The 13,981-nt window shown below is 33.4% G+C and overlaps 2 protein-coding genes and 1 non-coding gene across 5 annotated transcripts; 1 reads left to right on the forward strand and 2 right to left on the reverse strand.

Annotated features, from left to right (window-relative positions):
* Window positions 1-1,005: 1,005 nt before the first annotated feature.
* On the reverse strand, window positions 1,006-1,202 carry LOC113000937 (U2 spliceosomal RNA). The gene has a single exon (XR_003266233.1). It is a non-coding gene; the product is annotated as a U2 spliceosomal RNA (small nuclear RNA).
* Window positions 1,203-2,310: 1,108 nt separating this feature from the next.
* Window positions 2,311-6,652, forward strand: LOC100306334 (uncharacterized). Of its 2 annotated transcripts, XM_041005638.1 has the most exons (4): window positions 2,339-2,576; window positions 4,118-4,285; window positions 4,506-4,745; window positions 6,596-6,652. In XM_041005638.1, the coding sequence occupies exons 1-3, from the start codon at window positions 2,396-2,398 to the stop codon at window positions 4,724-4,726; spliced, it is 570 nt and encodes a 189-aa protein (XP_040861572.1). In that variant the 5' UTR covers window positions 2,339-2,395; the 3' UTR covers window positions 4,727-4,745; window positions 6,596-6,652. The 2 variants fall into 2 exon arrangements, with proteins under 2 accessions (NP_001237192.1, XP_040861572.1); NM_001250263.2 differs by lacking the exon at window positions 6,596-6,652 and having other exon boundaries at window positions 2,311-2,576; window positions 4,506-4,791.
* On the reverse strand, window positions 6,298-10,613 carry LOC100783631 (ribose-phosphate pyrophosphokinase 4). Of its 2 annotated transcripts, none has more exons than XM_003519751.5 (7): window positions 10,090-10,613; window positions 8,886-9,201; window positions 8,657-8,752; window positions 8,206-8,274; window positions 7,908-8,036; window positions 7,683-7,782; window positions 6,298-6,758 (listed from the first exon to the last, which is right to left on the reverse strand). In XM_003519751.5, the coding sequence occupies exons 1-7, from the start codon at window positions 10,470-10,472 to the stop codon at window positions 6,625-6,627; spliced, it is 1,227 nt and encodes a 408-aa protein (XP_003519799.2). In that variant the 5' UTR covers window positions 10,473-10,613; the 3' UTR covers window positions 6,298-6,624. The 2 variants fall into 2 exon arrangements, with proteins under 2 accessions (XP_003519799.2, XP_040866640.1); XM_041010706.1 differs by having other exon boundaries at window positions 6,298-6,749; window positions 10,090-10,584.
* Window positions 10,614-13,981: the final 3,368 nt, after the last annotated feature.

A 13,981-nucleotide genomic window follows, 5' to 3' on the forward strand; every position in this document is an offset into this window, starting at 1 on the left:
GAGTTTTCACAAGATATGGATATATATTGACCCTCGCATATGGGTCCATAGCAAATGGCAGACTTGCAATCATATGGAGCACTCCCGACGAGTGATGAAGAGTTCATGAATAACGTGATGTAGAATGAGCAGCTACTAATCATTCGAGAGAGTAATGTATTATCAGTGGTGTCAACTTCATAATGAAGGAGAGTCTTGCTGATGTTTTGATTCCTTTTCTTTTCAAATTTAACGAAAAGTGGATTTTGCAAGAAAGTACTGTCGTAGGGTAGGGCAATTCATCTACTTGTTGGCATCCAGCAAAATCTGCTAGAGCTAGATTGTTACTTTTGGGACCGATATTTGTGTCTATGCTTGTAACGGAAAAATTGGAATGACTCAATCAAGGGGTTAAACGTGTTGTTTTCTCTGCAACCAGTCAGCCACTCATTAAATAGAATAACTAAGGGATCATATAAAGAAACATCCCCCAGCAATTTTTAGAGGTGGGTTTCAGACTTACTTTGATTCTATATTATCTAGTCTTGGGATGTATATTGTTAGTCACAGTTTCTCTCGTTGGTATATGCACATGCATTCATGCTCTTTATCCCATTTTCTTTGGTTTGCCTTGAGTTTATTTGGCAACAACCTCCCTATCTTGCTGTCAATGTAAGGCATACTTACCTGTGTATAGAATGATGCAACCTTGCTGGGTTCAAATGTTCACCATATTCATGTTTACTTAATTACTTGCTTCCATGTGTTTGATTCAGAGAGAAAAAAATGAAATTCATAAGCTGCTAAAGTTATTATTCTTAATGCAAATATGGAAAACTAGGGGTATAAGATCATTTTTTCTTAACACACACAGAGGATCCAAACAACTTCTGGAAAAATAATGTCTTTCGTTGCCTTTAAGTAATTAACGCGACAGGTTATCAAACATGTTCCAACAATCCCTACCTACTACCAAAAAGCCAATTTCATGTGGCCAACTTACACTGCTAAATTGAACTGTTTTAGGTGGGATGCGCCAGGGCCCTTGCTGTAGTGCAAGGCAAGAGCGACACTAGAGAGCCACAGTAGCAAGCTACTGCATTGGACCCTCTCCCTCAAAAAATAAATTTAATATCGTGTGAACCAATGGTCCACATATCAGATATTAAACTGATAAGAACAGATACTACACTTGATCTTAGCCAAAAGGCCGAGAAAGGTATGCTTTGAAACGTCTAAGTATTCAACTTTTATACTGTGAGCATTAGCTGCTTGTCAGTGTTCTGACGAATGTGGGGCTCTGACTTGTGTAAGATGCTTCTAAAATCTCCAAACAAGAACTAACAGTTTCAAATTTAATGCAGCAGTTGAGTTTATCCAGTACTCTTCAAACTTGAGACTAATAATTGAGTTCAAACACGTTGTAATCTTTTCACAGATGTTTTACTTGGATGTGTTTCTATTAGTTACTAAGCCAATTCTTCTCCGGGCCTTTGCTAACCATGTATGGTTCGAACTAATAGGACTTGTTTCAAACTAGAAAGGAGTTAAGTAAAGGTTTACTAAGGGAACACGATCTTTTGTGTGTATTCTTAGTGCTCAAATGTGAAATTCTTATCCATGCAACAACCCAATCTTCTCTGTTTTCACAAGTAAATGTATCCGATAGGGAAGAAGCACACCATACAAAATGGCACACTGGCAATAACCCCATCTGAAGAGTGATGAAGAGTTGATTAATTTGGTTAGAAGAACAAGATATAGAATCAGCAGCCCCTAATCATTTGAGAGTATTGATTTAATGATTTATCGGTGGTTTCCCCTTGCTCTTATTGATTTATAAGTTTCAATAGTATCTTTTTTCTTCCTTTCAAACATGCATTTTACAAATTATTTCTACAACTAATTTAAAAATTACCCTCAGCCACCTCAAATTAGATTCTTTTATTTTTATTTATATATTTAATTTTTTAATAGCCTGTTTTTTCAATTTACATTCTTTTATCTCTGTATTTAAATTGAATTTCAATAAATTTTAAAATATTATTAATAATTAAAAATATTTTTATATCAGTTTAAATTCTCCATCATAAATTTAATATATTCAAATATATTTATTTTTACTATTTATCATAAGTTTTAACTATAATTAATTAATAACAAAATATGCATTTATATGGACGTAAATATTACTTAAATTAATAAGCTCACTCTTTTAAAAATTAATTTTTTGTAATTGACCAGAAAGTAAAAAGGGAACAGAATTTTCCAATCCAAATTGTATATTTCCTCAAATAATAATAAATTCTAAGTGGGCCAGCAATTGAGTTTGTTAGAACACGAAACAGAGTGTTGAACACAAAGTTGAAGGTTGAAACTTTTTTGCTACATATAGAGGGGACACGCAAGAAGAAGAATGGACATTAGGATGAAGAGAGGACTCGCAAGCTTAATCAAGACGCCAATAGAGAGAGGGTGGGGTAATGGGTTGCGCTGTTTCAACTCTTCTTCTTCGGTGTTGAAGGGCGTCACCACCCCCACTCTGCTTCAGCCCAGAGTGCTTCTCTACGACGCCGTTTCTCACCTCTGCCACCGAGGTATTCATTTCCCTTTCCCATTTCTTCATTCTTCAGGATCATCACTCTGCTTGCATTTTCTATTCAATTGGTGGGGTTTCTGTTTTTCACTTTTTCGTGTGATCCAACTCGTGGGTGTGTGTTCTTTTGCTTGTTCGCTGCCTCGGGTAGAATAAAAATGGCACCTTTCTTAATGGGTATGTATCTAAGCTGCTCTAAGAATCTGGCCATTTGACAAATGTTAATAAATGTAATGCTTAAGGAAATTAACTAAGTAGTCTGCTAGCATGGGAAAGGTTTTAAATTGCTATTGTGGTCACAGTTTCATCACGATCCTTGATGTTGTGGGGAATTGTAGACAAATGCAGCTGATGCAGCCGCAATTTTATTTTTTTTGTCCACAGATGTTAATTGTTAGTTTTTTAGATTTTTTTTAGCAGAAGGAATCGCGCCCTTACCTTTCGTTTCCTATTTTTTCTTAACCACCCAACCAACCTTATATCTCCGTGAAGCCGCAATTGCTTTTGCAGAGACTCCAAAGACCTTGACGATGTGGCTGAAATTGTAGTCATGAACAATTTTTTAAAACCTTGAACATAGGTGACAAATGTTCTAGTTCTTTTTGGAATTTTGTTACTCTCCTATAAGGGTCTCTTTTTTTTTTGTCTTATAATGTGAGGTGGATTTTTCTTTGTTTTATGGTCGTTATTAGTTTGGAACTTTCAGACCTTTTGTTTCTTTCCTAGAATGCTAAATGGTACTTACTTTGTGTGTGTTTGTGCGTAATGATTTAGTTTCACTTGTTCAGATTTTTTGCATTTCTATACAGCCTTGTGTTTGAAGGGAGACATATAGCTAAGAGTATTCTTAGCTGAGGAGTTGAAGAATGTAGTTCACTTTAATTGGTATCCATGGTAGATGACAATTTGAGTATCCCTGTGTAATAGGGATTGAAGATGTTTAGATGATGTTGGATAAATTGCTGACCCTTGTCTGTTCATCCTTTGAACATTTGTAGTATTACATTAGCATCTGATAATCAATGTCAACTTGCTGGATTATTTCAGCTGAGCAGTGAGTTTTCCACTAAACTATTTTCATTTCATGTGGAAATAATCTTAAAGACTAGAGTATAATTTATGTAGTTTCTTGTGGGTAGGTTTAGTTGTGGGAAGGAAACTATTTATATAATGTTGAATAAGATAGACTTGGACGAGAAACTATAGGTGTTATACTAAGTTTTAGTTGTTATAAAATTATAACACTTCTAGTTGTGGGTCTTTGTTAATGTTTTTAAAATCTGGCATTGCTGGCTTGTCATCACTCATTAATTTCCATACATGTGAAAAAAAATGCATGGGCAAAAAGCAAAGTAAAAACTAGTTTCACCTCATTTTGTCAGAAAAATCTTTGCCACTCCCCCTCAATCCCTACTCTGGACTATCTTATTCATTGTTCCAAGTTTCTTCTAATTTTTTATGTTTCATTTAATTTCATAGTACAACTTTTAATATGTAGACTTGTGTTTTGTATTACAATTTTATATAATTCTGCATTGACAGGAGTAAAATGGGTAATCAGAGCAGACAAGGACAGAAAGATCAAATTTTGTTGCGTTCAGTCTGATACTGCTGAGCTCTATCTGAGAGCTTGTGGTCTTGAACGAGAGGATGTCTTGCACCGCATTCTGTTTGTTGAAGGCCTGAATGTTTACTCTCAGGGATCCACTGGTTAGGATGTTCTTTCTCATTTGATTTACTTCAGTGGTATTCATTATATTTTTATTTTATTTTTTACATTGTTTAGACTATTTTACTGCATAACTTTGGTTTTGGCATACTAGTATACATCACAATTCACAAATGAGCATTTATCAATTATATTTTCACCACTCTGCTGCTTTCTACGTGGTTTTGTGTGTCAATCTCATTGTGAGTTCTGACTCTGCAGCTGCATTGCGAGTACTGTCGCACTTGCCACTACCTTACTCTGCTTTTAGTGCGCTCTGCGTGATTCCATCTCCACTCAGAGATGGTGTCTACAATTATGTAGCAAAACGAAGGTACGAATGGTTTGGTAAGGCTGACGATTATTTGGTTTTGCAAGAGAAAGAGCTGCTTGAGCGTTTCATAGATAGGGAAGAACTGATGAGTCGAGATAAGGATTCCTAGTTTTAGCTGCTGCCTGAAGGTATCAGCCGCAATTCACATTCACAATCAAGATTTTTTCTTTTGTTAAAAAAATGTTTAAGAATTGCAAATTACACTTGTATCTGTAGTGATGGACAAGTAATGAGTGGCTTAGTTTAAGAATCAAATGCTAAACTTGTTATTTGATACTTGTCTTGTATACTAGCAGTCTTGTATTTGATCTGAGCTAAGGGAGAGCTTAAGGTCGAAGAATAGATTGCTAAAGCACAAGTGCAAATGTTAAATCATGGACGCATTTTGGTGAGAACTTATTGTTGGGATTCTTGGGAACACACGGTGCTTCAAGAGTACATTATTTGTTGCTGCAGTTATTATTATGATAGTAAATAGTTAGATAGTTGATGAGTTAATTAATTTGTTCATAGTTAGTTATAGATACATCTTCTATATTTTAGAATTTAGTTGGCAGTCATAAGTTGATGACTGTGTTTTTGATGATTTGATTTAGTCTTGTTAATTTTTAATTAAAAAATGTTAGAAAATAATCTATTCTATATATAAATTAAAGTACACAACTTAGTAAACGAGACTTCGACTTTTTTCACTCTCTCAATTCTCACTTAGGTCATTATTCACACTGTCTCTTTTAGTCTTTTCTCTTTGAGAGGAACTTTCACTCACAACTACTTGAAGTTTTTTTATAAAAAAAAATAGTTTTCCTCACTTTTCTTCACATAATTTATTTATCTTAATTTGGTTTTAGATTATAAAAAATTTATTAATAAATTAAAAAAAAATATTCTTATTAATACAAAAATTTTAATTTATCATAAGCTAATTTAAAAAAAATCTTAAAATGACGTTACATCTAGTACTATTCACATGACTTTTTTATTTTAAATTATAATGAGTAAACATTTAAAAATTTAAAAAGTCTCCTTATCATTTCAATGTTTTCATTTAAATTTTAAATTATATCACCTTTTATACTTCTTTTTTTTCGATTGATCTGTTTTTATTTTTCCTAAAAATATTAAGAAAATGAGAGTTACCCACACTTCGTATGAATTTAAATTCTAATTATTATTTAATTGTCAATGTTAGTGACTTTATAAAATAAGAATGCATCTATTTAATTTTAATTAAGCTACTTTAAAATCAACAGTGGATAAATCCTTCTTTTTCATTTTACACCTCTTGTCAATTAAGTGTATGTCAAACTTAAGTTTGCAAACTCATTTGAGTTTGCAAAAGTATCAAATAGTTGTTTCTTCCAAACTGAGTTGAGTCTAAATTTTAGCCTCAAACAAAATTTTGATATTTTTTATGAGAAACCAAACATAATGTGAAGCATTTTTCTCTCCAAACTAAGTTTGAAGTTCCCCACCGGCAAATCAAACATAGCCTAAGAGGAATTAAAATCTATAAACTGTAATGTTAGGACCTCAAACAACTTTAAACTAAAATGAAGCATTCTTTCAGTACTTGACAATTTGGATCTTCAAAAGGTTCTTTAGCAAAAATTTTAAGATGGACATTTGAAATCATAATTTATTTAATTTGAAAAGATAGAGTAAGGATGAGACACACAATTGAAACTACCAAAATCCATAAGATAGAGTACATTGTTTTTAACACAACAGTATTCTATGGACTACCACTAAGCAGCAATTTCTAGATGAAAGCAACCCAGGTAGATGCCGCAGCAATAACCTTGGCAAAACTAGATGATAATGTTGAGGGGAGATATTTTTAAAGATGAAACAATTTGTGCAGTCTTCTACTCCCTTGTCTACCTGTTACTATAAGCCGCATACTAAAGCCTAAGAGCTCAACTTTGACTATTATTATTAACCGGGTCGCTTTTTTTCTCCATTTTATTTTGAGCAGGGAATGAAAATGACGACAGTATGTTCCCGTCAGATTTGGAGACTGGCAGATATGGAGCTTGCAAGGCTGAGAATCTCAAATGGTGGCCTATTCATCACGTCTCTCACTGTTAAGGGGCATGAATCTGTGATCCAGAAATAAGTAAATGCAGACTCTGGATGCCCTGTGCATGAAAGTCAGAAATGGCCCAAGGTGAGAAAAGAAAGTGTAAATTGTAAGCCATTAAATCAAATATTAGATTGACACACAAAATAAAAGCCTTATTAACACATGGAAGTATATCTTCTTCTTTCCTTTTAACCAAATAGTCTTTTTTTTTTTAAGGCAAATGTTAATTTGTTAATTTTGTTAGAAATGTCAGTGGGAGGGATTTGAACCCGTGAGCTCTCCCCCCCCTTCTCCCTTCACCCATCCCCAATCACTGGCCTAACCTTATATCTCCTTTAACCAAATACAGTAATGACTGGTTACTGAAAGCAATACTATATTTGTGAGTGAAGGTTCAATCACAAGACAGAATGGTTTCATAATAGAGTGAGAAGAACAACTGTTCTTCCTAATATGTTAAATATCCTCCAGTCCTCCATATAAAATAACTAACCAGACATGAATGATAAGCCATCTAAATGCCTATTCCACTCACAAGTGGTGGAACAGGTACTGACAAGAGTTAGACCTTGGCAAAAACTAGAAACTTGACTATAACTATAACAACAAAATCATGGTAAACATATGGCCAATGGTCTAAAAGAGAGGTGATTGGATATCCGTTCTAGGTTTGGCATATTTGTGCTAAACAATAAATTAAAGGGTTCAAGCCAGTCGGATCTTGAAGTTAACTGACATCTGGCCACATGTTTATAGAAGAACTTAAGGCCCACTCAAAAGAAGAAAAAAATTGCAAGAAATTCAATTAAATCAAATTAATGTAAGAGAACAGATTAACATGTCGCACCTAGTTGATATCAGCACAAGTTCATCAATTTGTAGTATTAATTTATAAACATTTCAAATGAACATATTTTCCTTTATAACAAAGAGCAGGCAATGAACTTTGGCTTAATGAACAAAATAAAGCAAGCATTACCCCCATTATCATGTCCAAAGCGTGCCCATGATTTATTTGGAAAAATCCCATGAGTCACATAAGCACTAATCTTCGTTGCTCCATGAGCTGCCAAGACTTTCTGAAAGATGGCAAATTACCAAGTTAACAAGATATAAAGAGAAAGCACCTTTGCTACAATAAATAAAACAGCATAAATTTCGCCTTTTGTGCCATGTAAGAATCCACATACACAGATGTTTATACCTGGCATTCTATCAGAGTTCCACCTGATTGAACCAAATCATCAACAATCACAATATGCCGACCCCTAGGGTCTCCCTCCTTAATACGAACCATCCGTTGATCTCCTTCCCGAACCTTTGCACAAACTATCTGCATATCATATCCATTGTGTAAGTACTAACAGATGGAACCACTGTAGCAAGTTAGTCTACGTTCAGACTTCAAAGTTCAAACTAGTAGCCACTAGACTAGTACCAGTTTGATATTTATAACTTTTGCTGAATTTGAGAAACATCGTTAGATTAACTATGTTCAATACCGTTGGAAAATGCTGCAGTTGCTTATGAAATCGTTTCCAAGCACCATCATCAGGAAAAGCAATTGATATCTGAGAAAGAAGAAAACCAGAGTTGTCATTGAATTTGAGATAGTATAAAAACAGTGATTCTCATTCACTTTTTCCATTATTATATATTAAATATAAATATTGGTCTGTTCCACTTTTATAACTAGCAAGATGAAAGATCAGTAACTTGTTACGATTCCCATGTTGAGTAGAATATGAAGCTCGGTGTGATACTAAGTTATGAATCTCTCCCACTAAATAGAATAGTCTTTTGAGTTGAGTTTTACTCATGTGCTTAAGCCATAACATAATTTCCATCATCAAAAATTCACAAAAGAATACTGTGGAAAAACCAGAACTATTAAAAAAAATCTATCAAAACAGAGCCACAAATAAAAGAAATACATATACATGAAATCCTCACGTTATCAGAATCAGGAAGATCCTGGAGCCTTCTTTTAAGCAATGGTATGCCACTCTCAAAGCATGGTAAAATGTTATCACCAAAGTAGAATCTCTCCTGAATCAGAACAAATAATAAAATATTATAGCCAGGAATTTCACAGCTGAGAAAGAAAGACAAGGAAAACATGACAAGGACCAACCAAAAAATGGGGAAAAAATTGTAAAAAGCAATTCCACCCATATTAGACCTGCAAGGCATGAATGTCAAATGTCACCAGACTGGTAGGTCCTCCCCTAGAAATAGGTATGTTTGACAAAAGTCTGGCCAATGTAAAAGCTGTGGCAATATCTCCTTCATCCTCCATACGCTCTGAAGTTCCCGTTGGGAAAAACGGAAGGACAAGGGTAAATGAAGCAATGAACAGTTTTGGCAACGCATAAATAACAGGAATCTGCTCAAAAATCACAGCTGGAGAACTGAATGAGGCTAGAAAAGCCACGTGCATCCCACGAATTCCTTGAGCATTCGGAATGAAAATGTTGGGGAAGCCATCCGGAAACTTGCTGAAGTTTCAGTTGCACAGAGTACTTCAGTGAAACAAATCATACAATTCACTCATAACACAAACTAGCTAGAAAAATAAAAAATAAACAACCCAGATAATCTCAGGCATCAAGATTCACAATGGGGTAGCATAAAGTAATGCTACATCCTCCAAGAAATGCTCCTACCACAAAGTAAATGAAAAAGTAATGCAATTAGTGTCTTGGAAATATAATACGCATTTAATACTTATACAAAGTAAGTAGGAGGATGTAGTGTGATTTAGAATTAGGATGTTGTAAACCAGTATCCTTTGAGAGATTGTTTAAGAAACTAAAAGAAAAAAAATATTTATTATGGAAATCACATGAGAACATAAAAAAAATAATGAACAACGCATTTTTGCACACCACACTAAAAATATTTATTCTTTTAGTTTTTTAATCAATGTGCAAGGATAGTGCTTAGCCCTAAGGGAATTCGAAATCGGAAAATCTTATAATAATTTGCGATCAATTCATTCCATTTTTCCCTTTTTTGAAGATAAACTGATATATTTAAATCATTTGTCTTAGAATTATTCTAACCGTAATGGCCATTTCCAAGTTCCAAAAATTGCATCCACGGTTACATCAACTCCAACACAACAGAGCAATTTAGCAAAATGGGGGCACTCGAAGTTGATGAAAAACAGAGACAAGTATAACCGTAATGGGCATTTCCAAGTTCCAAAATTGCAACCACCAAGACATGAATTCCAACACAAAACAGCAATTCACCCAAATGGGGCAGACGAAAAACACACACAAACCACCACATTGGTCAAAATCGAAACCAAAACAGCAGAATAGAGGAACAAAAAAACGAATCCATGGCGAGGAGTGCAATGTGAAGGAAAAGCAACGAACCCCCAAGAGATGTTACGAAGTTCAATGGAATCAGTTTGCGCGGCGATTTTCTCGGCGAGAACCTTGGTCTCGGGGCAGTAGAAAAGCACGACTCTTTTGGCATTTTTGGTGGGGAATTGGGAAGCGGAGGTGACAGAGGAGACAGAGAGGAAGGGAGAAGAAGGGTTGGTGATGTGAGAATTGGCGGAGTCTTTGCTCATGTCGGAGACGCGCTCGATGGTCCAGCCACGGTGGCTCTCGAAGCCTTTGATCTCGCACCTCAGATTCGAATTGAAAGAGAAAAAGGTTCTGTTTTCGTTGGAAGAGAGGCGAAGCAGAGAGTGAGAGTGAGAGGGTTTGTTTGAATGAAGCGAGAAAGACGGAGGGGGTGGCGTGGCCGCCATTGTCGGCGACAACCGCCCGGTTGTTCACTGGAAGATCGCTTTCGCTTTTGGGGACTGGTGGAAAATACTTTGCTACGTAGTTCGATACTATATTAGTTAATTAGTATTCTACAAAAAGTTAAAACAATAAATAATATTTCAGACTTGATTGAATTAGTTTCTAAATCCTACTTGTACTAGTGTAGATCTCTTTTTAAGTGTCATCCCATCATCAAAAATATTTCCCGTTGATTGAATAACACGTAGGACAAAACTAAGATTAGTATTTTTAATATTGTTATGTTTTATATGCTGCCTCTTTTGCTTCTCATGTCTTTTTAATTATTGTCATTATTAACTGAATTTTGTAAATTAATGTCTTAGTGCATTGACTTTTGGTTATGTATTCTAACTTTTATATATGATGATTTTGATTTTTTACACAATCAAATTTATGTACTAAGATAAGGGTTTGTTAGTACAAAGTGGTTGCTTTTAGATAAGTGATATGTGTGTAATTTGTGATAGATTATGTAATTTCTCTCAAAATAATTATCTATTGTAAGTTGTATTCAACAATGTTGATGTTTGTATGTTGTTCTTTGATTGTCTGATTTCGCATAAATTATCAATGTTTTTAAAAATTGAATTGGTGATTTGATTGTCTCTCAAAATATTTGGAAGATGGTAGTAAACCGGTTTGATATTTTTTAATATTATATAATATTTTAAATAATATATAATTAAAAAATTAGGATTTTAAAAAATATAAATAATTAAATTATATGTTTCATAACATAAAAATTAATAATAGTTGAGCCAATAGTCGATCTTAAATGTATTTTTATTTATCTAAAAAAATATTTTATATTAAATAATAAAATTAAAAAAAGTAAAAAAAATAAAATTAAAAAGATGTTCAACTTGGATTTAACACCAATTTTGTATCGATTTTCACTGATTATGAAATGCTCCAATTTTTTATAGTCACCTACTGATTGGTCCTATAACATTTCTGATTGTTGACTTCTTGGTAGCTCACACACTATGATATTTTATGTATGACAACTCAACTCCTTGTTGATCATAACCCTTCATAGGTATTCCTTTTTGATAACTCGACAATCTGTTTTGGTTGTTTTTTAGGATCAATGATTGTTCCTACAAAACACAAGATTTTTTAGCATGTTTTGTCTTCACTCACGTTTTCTGCAAAACTTTCCAAGAGGTCGCTCATCTCATAATTACTTCAAGTCAAGTAGCTTAACTATGTAGTTCTTAAGTGATAGACTATTAAAAAGTATATGCATATTGTTTGTATAGGTAGTATCAATTAATTCATTTAAGTCATTCTCAATTGTACAAGCTTATACTTACACAGCCTCCAGATCCCTCTATTTCATGTGTGATTCGTTGAGGTGTTACATGTCCACCAGTTTTCGTCTAATTCTTCCTCAAACCACACCATATTAGAAGAAAAGTTTGCTCTTATATCATTTGTAGCATTCTTGATTATCGACTTCTCGACAGCTCACACACCACGACACTTCACACTGTGGCACTTCACTAAACTCTTCATTGATCATAACCCTCCATCGGTCAAAATTCTTCGTAGGTAGCCCTTTTTGAGATCTCGAAAATCTATTTCGACTAATTTTCAGGATTAATAACAGTCCCCACAAACCAATACAAAACTTTTTCAGCGTGTTTTGTTCTCACTCACATGTTTTTTGATAAATATCTCAGAAAGTCACTCGTCTTATAACTACTTCAAGTTGAACATGATTAATTGTGGAGTTCTTAAGTGACGGGTTACTGAAAAGTATAAACATTTTGTTTGTATAGGTAGTACCAATTAATTCTTTTTAAATTATCATCAACTGTACAGTCTCATACTTGTACAGCCTCTGAATCCCTTTTTTTCTGATATGATTCATTGGGGTGTTATAGGTTCGATTTTTAAAATCTTTAAATTATAAGTTTCTTATTAGAAAATCTTGTTTTCTTTAATCTTTTACATAATGAACACTTATATACCAATAATGTATGGAGTTGATAAATTTTCAATCTTTATTAGTAAATAGAAGCAACAAAATGCAAAATTAGTTTGTTAAATTGATTGAAAAAAAAAAGACGACTCCAAATTGAATGTATTGATCTACGTTCATTATCTTTACAAAACCATTTCTTTCATCATTATTTTGTAAACTTAAAATATGGGTTGTAACTTGTGACATATATTATATGTTTTGGAATTGATTTTTCTTATTTTATTCAATTAGTGTTTTTGTGCAATTGATTTTCTATTAGCTTATTAACAATATTCGATTTTTTTTTATTTGATTCTTCAATAAATGTTTCCTTTGTAATTGTTTTTCCCCTTATTTTCTTAATTGTATGATTAACTAACTTGAGCATTGTGACTGAAATCATTCATTTGCTTACTTATTTTTGTGTTTAGTAAGTATAATAACCTTTTCAAGTTTAGGGGCTCCAAATAATAATGGATGAGATTGTTTCAACTTAAAAAATTAACTTTAAAATAAAATGTCTTATATAAGTGTTTTTTAAGAAGCATATAAGATTTGTTTCTTAAAATAAATATAAAATTATTTGTTTAAACAAAAGCATTTTAAACAAATACATTAAAAAACATAAATCTATTTATTTTATTAAAATAAATATATATTTTAAACAAATACATTAAATTCAAAATAGTCTTTATCCTTGCATAAGTGTTGCAAAATAGTCTTTCCGTTAAATTTTAAAGTAACGTTGTTAGTGAAGTCAATTTTAGTGCCACGTGGATTATCCAACGTGGCACTAAAGGATGGCGTGGCATGACACGTGGACGTGTCTCTTAAAAGATGTCACGTCATTTGATGATAACAAAACGAATAAATAGACAATTTAGTCCCTGACTTTGTACCCCTGTTGCATATTAGTCTCTAACTTAATGAAAAATTCAAAATAATTCCTAACTTTTGCATAAGTATTGCAAAATAGTCATTCCGTTAAATTTTTAAGTAACGCTATTACTGAGGTCAATTTTAGTGTCACGTCATTTGATGATGATAGAATTAGTGGCTTCTTCAAATTTGATGGTTCTGAACCAATTGAGGCATATATACGAAAAAGAATCCTCACACACTTGCACAAATAAAAAGAACAAAAAATTCACAGCAACAACCTTATCTCTGTAGCCGTCAACACCAATGGGTGAGGTATGCATAACCATTCTCTTTTCCTTTTTTTTCTTCAATTACCATCAATGTATCATTCTGAGTTTTGATTTTTTGTGTGTTTTGAATAGGAAGAGAAAAAACCAGAGGAAAACAAAGTGGAGGAGAAAAAAGCAGAGGAAGAAGAAAAGAAAGAAGAGAAAAAAACCAGAGGAATCAAAAGATGACAAAGAATCCAAGGAGGAATCTGTGCCGCCAAAAATCATGCAAGGCACAACCTTTGCAATGCATGGACACTTTAAGCACGATTTCTGACATCTTTTAAGTTAGGGACTATTTTGCAATACT

The sequence above is a fragment of the Glycine max genome, chromosome 2 (genome assembly GCF_000004515.6).
Source record: "Glycine max cultivar Williams 82 chromosome 2, Glycine_max_v4.0, whole genome shotgun sequence".
In the NCBI taxonomy this organism is placed as follows: Eukaryota; Viridiplantae; Streptophyta; class Magnoliopsida; order Fabales; family Fabaceae; genus Glycine; species Glycine max.

Excerpts from the sequence above, each read along its gene's own strand:
- LOC100783631 (XM_003519751.5), bottom strand. The coding sequence starts at position 10,472 with ATGGCGGCCACGCCACCCCCTCCGTCTTTCTCGCTTCATTCAAACAAA. Across the intron at positions 8,275-8,656 it reads ATCTTCCTGATTCTGATAAC|ATATCAATTGCTTTTCCTGA; the intron begins GTGAGGATTTCA and ends CTTCTTTCTCAG. Across the intron at positions 7,783-7,907 it reads GAACTCTGATAGAATGCCAG|AAAGTCTTGGCAGCTCATGG; the intron begins GTATAAACATCT and ends GCCATCTTTCAG.
- LOC100306334 (NM_001250263.2), top strand. The coding sequence starts at position 2,396 with ATGGACATTAGGATGAAGAGAGGACTCGCAAGCTTAATCAAGACGCCA. Across the intron at positions 2,577-4,117 it reads TTCTCACCTCTGCCACCGAG|GAGTAAAATGGGTAATCAGA; the intron begins GTATTCATTTCC and ends CTGCATTGACAG. Across the intron at positions 4,286-4,505 it reads TTACTCTCAGGGATCCACTG|CTGCATTGCGAGTACTGTCG; the intron begins GTTAGGATGTTC and ends CTGACTCTGCAG.